At 49.4% G+C, this 11,304-nt stretch overlaps 1 protein-coding gene and 1 long non-coding RNA gene across 2 annotated transcripts in view; one reads left to right on the forward strand and one right to left on the reverse strand.

The window, feature by feature from the left end:
• Positions 1-7,805, reverse strand: part of SAMM50 (SAMM50 sorting and assembly machinery component) — a 30,805-nt gene extending 23,000 nt beyond the window's left edge. The window contains exons 1-4 of the mRNA XM_031463404.2: positions 7,612-7,805; positions 3,563-3,673; positions 2,417-2,518; positions 1,554-1,641 (exon numbers count right to left, since the gene is read on the reverse strand). Of these exons, the coding sequence (XP_031319264.1) occupies positions 1,554-1,641; positions 2,417-2,518; positions 3,563-3,673; positions 7,612-7,632 (322 nt within the window). The 5' untranslated portion in view covers positions 7,633-7,805. The remainder of the gene's footprint in view (positions 1-1,553; positions 1,642-2,416; positions 2,519-3,562; positions 3,674-7,611) is intronic.
• Positions 7,806-7,874: 69 nt separating this feature from the next.
• LOC116156529 (uncharacterized) lies at positions 7,875-10,840 on the forward strand. Its single transcript, XR_010383090.1, has 2 exons — positions 7,875-8,073; positions 10,649-10,840. It is a non-coding gene; the product is annotated as an uncharacterized LOC116156529 (long non-coding RNA).
• The last annotated feature ends 464 nt before the right edge of the window (positions 10,841-11,304 follow it).

Genomic DNA, 11,304 nt, shown 5'->3' on the forward strand with positions numbered 1-11,304 from the left:
CCCAGGGCGTCTGCGGCACTGGCACCACCACAGGCAGCAGCCCGGCTCGTCGTGGCAGCCTGCCGGCCCCAGCCCCAAAGCTTCCGCTTCAGCGGAATGTGCGTTTCTGCCAGGTCCCCAGGTGAGAGCTGAGCTGCTGGTCCGGGACCACGCTCTGAGGACCACAGTTCTACTCGTAATTGCATCCTCGAGACTTAGCTGGGTACATGGCCTCACAGACTTTATTTCCCAGCCTCCCTTGGCCACGTGGGTCTTGGCCGATGGGATGAGAGGGGAGTGCTGTGTAGAGCACCGGGGACAGGTGCTTAAAGAGAGCAGTGTGCCCTTTCACCCTCCTCTCCTCCTCCCTGAGGCTGGGATGGGGAACGTGGATGCTGGACGGGTCCTCTGCCTTCACAGCAACCAGGGGACTCTAGAGACGGTAAGTGCCCAGCACCGGGGGAAAAACACACCAGCCCCAGGTGGCTTCCCAACTGTCACCAAAAGAGACTTCCCTCTAGCCCAGGCCTCTGTTGTCTGGGGTCTCTGCTAGTCACAGATGAGTCAATATTTCAAATAGTAAAAATCTTCCATTTACACAGCGTTTTGTATTTTTACAAGCATTTTCATACACTGTTTCATTTATATCTCTTCAAAGTTATCCTCCACTCAATCCTCAAGAGTTCGCTTGTTCACTGATTCGTTCCAACGTGTACTTTTCAGTGGGTGTCTACTCAATCCAGAATAAAGTCCACCACCACCCACCTGCCTTCACGACCTGGTCTCCCCATCACTAGTGCCTTTTCTTCCATCACACTCATCCCCACATCTGCTCTCTGGGGCTAGAAGGCACTTGTGGTCCATCCAATGACGCTGTCTCTCTCTGGCCACTGGGCCTATTAAACCCTCTCTCTCTCTGGAACGTTTCCATCCCTCCCCTCACCACCAGCCCTGCTCCCCAAACGAACACAGACCCACCTTCCAGGTCCCAGCCATGGATCGCCCCTTCCAGGACACCTTCTCTGATCCCCCGTCCCTCCACCCCACCTCAAGAGACGCTGAGTGCCCCCCACCCCCGGTGGCACGACATCTCACCACGTGCTGTCCCCCCGCCCTGCCCCACTTGACCAGAAGCTCCTTCAGGAGGAGACAATGCCTTGTCTGCTGCTGTCTCTCCCCACAGCAGGTCTCAGGAATGAAAGAATAAACACTAAATTGAGACCAAATGAATAAAAACAAAAAGTGAAATCTGACTCCTATGCCCACCTCCTTTTAAAACACACATGTAGGTGGAGTCTGCCCAGGGCCCTTTCGGACACCTTAGTGGGGGGTTTGCCAAAGAAAGCCTGGCTCTCTCCTTCGGGGTCCTTCCTGGAACCCTGGTACCAGCCAGGGGTGCTCAGGCAACGATATCTTCAAACTCACCCGTCCTCCCTTGGCCTGACACAAAAATTCAGTTTCTTTCTTGAGACCACAGGAGCTTTCTATGTCTGGCCACACAAACAGCTTCTGTGTCCCTGGAGGACGGAGGGAGGGAGAGGCAAATCAAAGACAAACTACACCACAATACGGACCTTGACACGTATCAATCAAAACATCCACTTGTCGGAATATCCCCAGACGGAGCAGTTTTTCACGGGCTTCGTGAGATTTCCTCATTACCTGGAAGAGAGAGAAAAACAGAGGATGTAGTTCTCTGAGATACAGAAACATAAACGGTGGCTGTAAGGCCGGCTGGAGGCTTAGCACGTGGTGCCAGGCGGCTGAGCCCTAAGAAGAGAGCATCACTGAGACCAGACCTGTGAGCAGTTACTTTAGTCAAAAGATGACTTAATGAAAGGTTACTTTAATCTTCCAAAAAAAACCACAAAGGCCAAGTAAATCGGGGAGTGAGAGGAGCCAGCTGGACCTGGGCACAAGGCAGCTGCCAGTGACACTGCCCAGGCACGCAGACGTGGTTCCAAGGGCAGAAGGAACCCATGGAGGAGACGAAGACGGTGCAGCCCAGGAAAGACACTGGTGGACAGCGGCGTAAGGGCCCGAGGAGACGGCGGGAGAGGGTAACTATCAAGAGCCCACCCCGCTGGGCCGCTCAGGGCCCCGAAGGGCGTGCACCAGAGCGCTGAGGGTGCCGGGGAAGGAGTCAGCGCTCAACACCGTCAGCGCCCAGGACGACGCTGGGTGGCTGGGAAAAGCACAAGGAGGGGCCAGCCTGGAAAAGAGGACACCTCCTTCTCCAGGGTAAGGGTGACACATCTAAGGCAAACACATCTAAGCTCGTGGGAGGCATCTGGGAAGTGAGGGGGTTCAGCTCCCTTCAGGGGAGCAGGGCAAAGTCATCAGCAGAGAGGCTGGGGGGGTACTCAGTGAGCAGACAGACACTCCCAGGATCTTCAGAAGGAAACAAGAAAGAAGGCCAAGCAGAGAGGGCACTTGCCTCAATGAGGTTTTTAGCCTTAAAAACATCTCCGATTTCACACATGATGATGTCATCTTTAGTTCTTCCAAGTCCATCAAAATGAACGTGTTGAACAACCACCTACATGTGACAAGGGGACACAGATTATTAAGTACAAGGCAGGAGAGATTAGGCACTGAGGCTAAAGACAAATGTCTAAAATTAATTTCAGAGATTTGTGTTCACGTTTAACGATCCATACTTCTTAATTCCATGCCTTTTCAAAAAACTGGTCCCGGGAGCTTACCCTTCGTGAGGTCTGTACTTCCTGTGAAAGAGGCCTGCAAGGTCTCTGTAGGTCAGCCCTAAACCCCGGAGGGTGCAGAGGTCCCCTCCACGTCCTTCCCATAGGCTCCCCAAGCCCTGGTCCCTGGATGACTTGTAACCGTGTGTATCTGGCCAGAGATCCTGGGTGGGTTTGCGTCTGGCATGGTTAATGCTGGCTCAAGAGCCCGCATCTGTCATCTTCATCTACAAGTGTCTGCTTAACCAATTCACTCAACAGAAATGCACTGATCACCTGTGAGCCGAGTGCTGTTCTAAGCACTGAGAACACAGCAGTGAGCAAAACATAAACAGTCCTGTCTCAGTGGAGCTTATATTCTAAAGGAAGTAGAAACAGGCAAAGTGCATCGTCCAGCAGATGGCAGTGAGTTACAGAGACATCGTGGAGGGATCGTGGTGTCAGGGAAATGCAGGACTCACAGGTGAGAAGGTCTTAATTAAACAATTAATGAAAATGTCCTGCCATTTCTTCAACTGTATTCCATTTCAAAGGCTACAAAGTTTTTTAAAAAGTTTCATTCAAGACCCAGGGTCTTTTGTCTGGGAGCAGAGAACAAAGTATAAACTTAAGCACAATTTGAGTCTCTTTGAAATGGTGTTTTTTTAAAACATAAATACAAAAATTTGTTTAAACTTCTCACTTAAATAATCACCGAGGAAAAACTATTTCTCTGAAAATCAGAAACTATTTTCTAAGCCACCAGTCCTTATAAAATGCAGCTGGCTGCAAACCTGTCTTTGATACAGGCGCCACCACAGGTTCCCGTTTCCCTGCGGCCTGAGGCCTGCGGCGCAAGTGTTTCCAGCCACAACAAAGCAGAGCCTCCACAGGATACTCACATCCTTGTTCTCAAGAATTTCCTGTTTGGCTTCAGGTTCAACTTCAACAAACTCAGCTTCTTCTCCTAATCCTCCAAACTCAGGTCCACTGGCTGGGAGAGGCTCTAGACTCTGAAGGGGAAGAAGGAACCACAGATAAATGGACTTACATTTGAAAAAAGCAAAATCTCTCCTTTTTGTCTTCAGATGGTGCTCCAGACAGCTCAGTGCCGGGGCTCCCTCTGGCGCTGGCGGCAGGAGCAGAGTGGGGCGCACATGGGCAGCATGAGCTCCTGCTGACGTACAAGCCTCAAGCCGGCAGTGAGCCCCCTGCTGCCCAGTGTGTGGTTAATACGGAAAACAAAGGTGAAAATTAATTAAAGGGTCAGGCACAAACCTATGATGACCGTGTCATAAACTGAGGGCTATACCTAATCTAGTTCTGTACACTTGAGCCCCATCTGAAGACAAAAAAAAAAAAAATTTCCTTTCCTGTGATAGAAAGTACCCTAATTTTTAAAATCAAAATTGGATACATTCTAGGATTACACTGACAAACCAAACTACTAAAAATTATTTTTCTGGACCCTGAGAGTTTTGTTTAGGTTCAGAAGGTCTCATTCACACATTAAGGGGAATGGCATATGCTCATAACACGGGCCAGCCAGGAAGAGGTCATTTTCTTCAATCTGAGCTGACATTGTCTCAAAAGCATTCAAGCATCTTCTGAATAAAGGTTCCATGACAGCAATTATGGAGACGTAATGATAGAACAGTACATATAATACTACATGTCTGATATTACATATTTATTATACACATGATTGCATAACCACAGGGATTCCCAGACACTCCTGGAAGTGGATTCAGAAAGTCCAGTGTGGCACCAGGTGATGGTGCAAACAGGCGACTGTGGGGAAACCTATGGTCATTACTATCAGGCTGCTTCCTCACTCCACCAGTTCTCTACAAATAAGCACCTCTGAAGTGCACAGGAGTGTTTGGCTTCTGCAGCACGTGGAGTGACAGGGACTCTGGGCCACTGTCACCTATTTCCTGGACTATCCAACAGCCTCTTGTCAGCACATCCTCCATAATGTCGCTGGTTCTCTGGAAAGGCAATGACCTGACAGTACCATGTCCTCTTTTCCATCCTTTGCCTCAAAGACTCTGATGGTCCTCCGAGTGCCCTCGGGGAGAGGGTGCATCTAGGTTCCTCAGCAGGGCAGGCGAGCAACTCCACCACACAGCCCACATCTGCCACCCCAGTTTCAACCCCCACCACTCCCCTGACCCTCGCATTCGTGTCTGTGCACACTTTGTTCTCTCTGCCCAGCATTACGAGCCTCGCAAGGAGTTTAAAGAAACATCTTCAATGTCATCTCCTCTGTGAGCCATGCCTGGCTTCTTCAGGCAGCATCAGCCCCTCCCTCACAGGGACACCTCTTACAAGTTTATGACATTTGCACATACTCTTTCTTTTTCTTATTTTTATCTGCTGGGGCACATCAGAAGTACTCAAATATTTATACAATAGATGAGTGAGTGTTTTTTCTTGTTGTTCTTACATTTACTAAATATCTACTGAGTGCCTACTGTATGCTGAGCACCAGGCTAAAAAAGTAGGGAATGCAGCTGTGAATAAAACAGACTGAGTACCCTTCCCTCAGTGGTTGAAGTGGGACATTTACATAAGTAAAAAGGGGAAGACAGTGCTGGGCAAAGAAACAGGATTTATTTCACATAATTATCATTTCACTTTTGTTGTGTAATATATAAAAAATGGAATCATTATTCTATTTCTCAAAAATATAAACAAATTAAAATAGGAACTTTTTTCTGCAACATTTCATGTACACGCTTTCTCAATATTTAAGTCCACATAGTGCGAAAAAGCATATTAAAGCTGTCCAGATAGTGTATGCAAAATATATATACTACGGTTAAGAATATTTGCCCATAGTCATTCTTCTTAATCTGAACGCTTGGCAAATACATTTCGTCTGGCATAAAGTTTATATTCTGTTATGCTAAAAAAAAAATTCCATTACGGTTCCTAAAATCACAAAGCATGAAACACGCTTCATCAAAGACCTGCCAGATCCTTCTGCATTCTGAAATCTGAAATTTAGACTTTAAGTTCAAGAGATGATGTCTTTACAGTTGCACTAAAGCCTGATGTCCTAAAATTAACTGTTTCATGCACAGAGATTCATTCATTCACCCAATATCTACCCACTGTGTGACAAGCACTTCCAAGATCCTTACCCTCAGAGAATTTACATTCCATCGTCTGGATAAGTAGTTCGTGAAATGAATTTAAAAAATATTTGGATCTAGCTTCTAATCTTTAAGCTGATTAGTCTACTAGTAAGTCAACAAATTTTATTAAACACCATGCACCAAGCACTGGGCAAGGCAGTGCTAACTGAAGAAAGAGGACAGGAAATAAATCTAATGAGTTATGAACAGCATCTTTAAAGCGATAAAGACTAGACTCAAACTGAAAACATAAGAAAACATAATACATATTCCTGGTAAATACTGTTTCAGAAAACATTTGTTTCACATATAAACTAGAGAGCAAATATGAAATGTTTTCTTACTGTGAGCTCTGACCCTAAAATTCAAATAACACTCACTAGTGGAGTGTAAAGGTCAAATTAAAGAACTGAAATCATTTTCTGTCAATACATTGATCAGAGGAGCAGCAAATTTAGTGTCAAAAGAGCTCAATAAAAGTGAGACTTTTTTCCCTGTACAACTAGTACCAACAGTGCCAGGCACATAGTTGACCACTGGTAAATATTAGTTGAATAAAAGAATGAATGTTTACTTTGTCAAGGTGCTACAAGGGATGCTAGACAAGTAAGATGCAGCCTTAACATCCAGAAACTGCGAATCTAAAAGGATGAGTCAAAAATGCAAATAGAGCTAAAACAAGGCACCAGAGTAAAAATGTGAAGGAAGCTGGTAACATACAAAACTTGGAAATGAGGGGAGATAAGGAGATTCATGTAGTAAGGGACTTGAACTGAGTTCTAAAAGATGGGGATACTTTGACACTAAAGATGGGTGTGGGGGTGAGTGATAAAAGAGGGAGCTGCGCGCAACAGCACAGCCCAAAGAGCAAGTTGGAAGAACAGTGTTTTATTTGAGGGAAATATCTGTAAAAGGAAGTTAACTCCAATTCGGGACACCAGGCTGAGAAGTCTGTGCTAAAATTTTTTGGAAGCTAATGGGGAACGGCTGAAGACTTATGAACAGGGCAACTGAAACAACCCATGTTATAAAAGAGAATTCGTGTTGAGGGCTGGGACTCAGGAGGTCTGAGTTTTAGAACCTTCTGAGGTTCCAACGGTGTGACCTCGGTCAAATATTCATTCTCTGGGCCTCAGTTAAGATTACGACCAAGGAGAGCAGTTAGGCCGTTTGGGCAGGCGCCAAACATCCCAGCAAACGCTTTTATATGCATTGTGTCTTCTAATCGTCCCAACAGCCCGGTGAGTACGTACTATTACTGCCTCCACTTTAAAAGGAAGAACTAAAGCATAGCGAAGTTCGTCTTTGCACGGTAAACAGGAGAAAGGAGGGCTCCTAGATGACGTGGGTTGGAAGACTTTAGAAGACACTTGGTGCTCTAGGAGTCTAGCAAGACTCCAGTAGCGGCTGAGCGGGAGAGGCTGGAAAAGGTGACCAGTAAAGAGATTAGACGCTCGAAACCGCTAAAGACTGAACTTATTACTCTGCTCCAGGACATCACGGAAAGTCCGCTAGTCCTTTCTGGGCCACTCCCCGAGTGACCTTGGGCAAATCACGTGCCTCCTTCGAGTATCGGTCTCCCACTAGGAAGTCTGCAGTACCCGCTGGCAGCATCTTTGCGGCCTTCTCCACGCGGCCCGCGACGGCCCCGCGCTGGGGCGCCGCAGGCTAGGGACCCGGCCGGGTTCGGCTCCCGCCTCCGGACCCCGCCGCACCCTCCCCAGGGCACCATAAGCGCAGCCGCGAGAGCGTCTCCCCGCGGCGCCCGCCCAGAGGTCACGCAGCTCGCGGGTCGCTGGGCCTCTTACCCGGGCGTGCACCGTCCCCATGGCTCCCTCTCTGGCCGCCGCCTCCCAGAGCTGGCTGGGCCCCACCAAGGTTCGGCTGATGAGGGCAGAGGGCGGGTGCTCGGTGGCGGAACTACACGTCGGTGCAACACCCACAAGCCCCCGGACGCGGAGAATTGGGGGAGGCCATGATGCCCCGCCTTCTCCCCGCCCCCTGGCTCGCGATGCCTCCGCTCATTGGCCCCTAAGAGTCCGTGACCCGGATGTTCATGCGGACGCCGGGAAGGCCTGTGACCCAAAGATGTCTCAAGCGCCGAGCGTTCAATGGTGCCCGCGAAGCTGCTGTCTCGTGGTGGGCTGGCCTGCGTGAGAGTCCGCTGGAAGCTGGCCCCGGAGTTGCCCCTGGGAGAGACCGGACCAGGTGGTGGGTGCGCCGGGGCTTCACCCATGTCTCTCCCTTAACCCTCCCGACACCTCGTCCGGGTGAGTGCGGTGCGTATGCCCACGCCCCCGCGACGCGCGGACCTCCCACGGCCGGCCGCGGCCGTAGTCTCACTCAGCGTCTGGAGCTGCCCAAATCCGAATTGGCGCCCTGCTCCTCTCCTGCTGGCCGCACGGGCCCTTTAAGTCACTGAAACCTCTGGGGCTCAGGCTCCTCGTTGCCAGAATAAAGGTGACAGTCTTATGTATTTCGCAGGGATGGATTAAAAGTCTCACGCGTGAGACACAGAATGCCTAGCACAGGGCAGGGCACTTAGTGAGCAGTGAGTAAATGACCATTATTCTTCCAGCCGCAACCAATAAATGTCAGTGAGTGTCACCCAGGGCTTCGCAGGGGGGCCATTCACATCTGAGAGCAAGAGCCCCGGGGCTTCGTTTCCGTGGTGGAAACAGCTTTACCCCCTTAAAAGACAATATATGGTAAATAACAGTCACGTTGTGGTAAATGCATTGAGAGAAACAAATCAGAGACAATGAGAGAAGGATTTTCAGTATCACGTGGACTCAGGTTTCCACCCCTTCCTAGAGACACTGACACCCTGTTCCATTTAAGTAGCAGCACCCTAATCCTCCAGCATCTCTGGGGTAAATATTAAGACCACATTCCCCTTCTTGCCTGGAAAGAAGTTAGTTCCTTCCAGACCTCTCTCTTTCCTTCACTGCACCCCTTGTCGGTCTTCCCAGTTGGACTGTCGCTCCCGGGAGGTGGAGTCCAGTCCGTCTGGTTCACTCCATGAGCCCAGAGGCTAGCACAGTGCCTGGCATGATGCAGGGTCTCGGTGAATATTTGCTGAATTACTGCTCCCCTACTGTAGGCTAGGTTAGACAGACACCGCTTATTAAAAATGCACTTCCCTGGGTCTCAGCCCTGACCTACTGAGTCAACCTCTGGAAAGTAGAATCTGGAGATCTGAATTTCTGAAAAGTATGCCAGGGAATTCTTCTGCCTGCTAGATTGACTCTGTTGTTGTCAGGGCGGGGGGTGGGGGGTGCTGTTTCTTGCCCACTAGATTTAAGAATCCCTCATTTAAAAAAAGACTTTGTATCCATGTCTTACTTCATCACTAGTAACTAAAGTCTTTGAAGACAGAGGTCTGCTAACCTGCTTATAAGAAACTTGGCCAGAAACGGGCGGAAGGAGTGCACAGCAGTGGGGAAGTGGGGAAGAGGCAGAGGCAGGGCATCGGCAAGCAGTGCAGGACGAGGATACAGAGCAGTGATACAAGACAGGCACGACAGCCTCCGGGAAAGGGGAAAGGTGTGCAGGGCCAGGCCTCCGGGGGAGAGACTTCTGGGACTGGGCATGGATTCAAGAGGCAGAAGGAAAGCATGGGCTGCGAGCTGAGGACGAAAGGGGCTATACATTAGCTGTCGACCCAGGCAGGTCACATCCTCTTGTCACTCTTCTCCACTGTAAAATAATGGGATGAGATTGCTAAGGATTCTGCCAGTTCTACAAAAGATTTTTTTAAATTGGTTTATATTTCACACTAGGAAGTAACAGGGTCCTGGGTGTTGCAGGCTTTTGAGCGCATTTTGGAGCTCCACCTGCCAGGGGATCGCAATCAGGTTAGCTCCTACTTAGTGTTTGTGAGAGCTGGCTTGATAGACCTGCTGGCTGGGTTCAGCCATTTTTCTGCCACTACTAAGCTGTGTGGCCTTTAGCAAGGCACGTACCTCTCTGAGTCAGTTTCCTCTTGTAAAGTGTGGGTAGTACTGGTACCTGCCTTATAGGCTTGTTCTGAGGGGTCAGTGAGTTAATAGATGTAAAGCTGTGCCTGGCCCAGAGGGAGCACCCCCTGCAAGGACTAGCTGTCCCTATACCCACGTGCCATGCGCTTTTCATAAATGGTCTTATTTAACCATCGCAGGAAGGTGGGCTTTTTTAGAGGATGAAACTGAGGCCTAGAGAGTGAGTGACTTACCCTATATCCAGGTGGGACCCAAACACGGGAGAGTGTGACATGGCTCCCTCCCTCCCACCATCTGGCTCTTGGCCACCTCTGAGTAATGCCCACATTTTCCAGGGACTGGGGAGAGGAGGCGAAGTGGATGATGGCTCAGAAGCCTTCTGAGCCTGGATTCCCCTCTTTGGGCAGTTTTAGAAGTGGGTGGGGCGTACATAACAGGCTGCTTACCAGGTATCTGAGTGAGAGAAATTCAAAACAGTGCCCAGCTGTTACCAGGCAAGACACCGCGTGCCCTGGGCTCAGTGCCCTCACGCCCAGCTCTTGGGGCCCAGGAAACCTGCCTCTGGCTACCAAAATGAGACCCTTTGTGGGTCTCGCTGACCTCCAGCTCAGACTCAAAGGCTGATTTGGGTGTGAAAACTTGGACAGAGATTTCCAAAGAGACTGAGCAAATTTTAAGCACAAATCACACAATTGGGACACAGTCACAATCCATTCTGCTGGTTCCATGAACCTCATTTTTCTCATCTGTAAAATGAGGATAGCAGTTCTTGAGGCAAAATGGAATGGACTTCATGAATAAAGCGCGGGCCTGGCACACCGCAAACTGAGTAACCTAGCATTTCCTCCTTGTTCTCTCGAGTAAGCTTCCTCTAAAAGGTACATCATGAGGTTGACCTGCAGGATGCAAGGAGAGCCCTGACGCAAGTACTTGAGAGCCTGTTGTGTACAGGGTGACAGAGGACACCTCCGGAGCACAGTCACAGGTTTGCCCTCAAACACACCATCCCTGGCAGTCGCTGTGTACGTGAGCATTAAAGGCTCTGAGAAATCCTGCAGCATGTATGCCTGTTTCTCTTTCTTTAATCCAGTATTTCCTGAATTTCTTCTGTTGTAAAGACTTTTTGGTCTTGGTTTTTTAAGTTTTCTGCGGCTCTCAGTGGTGCTGTTCACCAGAATTTCTGGTGTTCCTCTTTTGGGCAAAGGGTAGAATTGCATTCCGACGCCCCCAGCCGTGTGACTATCTTTGGTCAACAATTAGGGGCTGAAGGGAGAGGTGGCACTTCTGGATGGAAACCTTTGAGCACCATATTCTTCCCCACCCTGACCCCAACCCTCCCGAGGCTGGGACAGGTCTGCCGGGCACGTAGTACGAGTGAGAAGTAAACCTTCTGGGGGTCGGGGAGTCTTTGGCAAGCACAGCATAAGCCGGCCTGTGCTAACTGATGGAGTCACCTGGTGACATCTGTGGGGACACCAGTGTTCCAGAACACGTGGTTTATGAAGTGCTGATCTGGCCCCC

Source organism: Camelus dromedarius, chromosome 11, assembly GCF_036321535.1.
Source record: "Camelus dromedarius isolate mCamDro1 chromosome 11, mCamDro1.pat, whole genome shotgun sequence".
Classification (NCBI taxonomy): Eukaryota; Metazoa; Chordata; class Mammalia; order Artiodactyla; family Camelidae; genus Camelus; species Camelus dromedarius.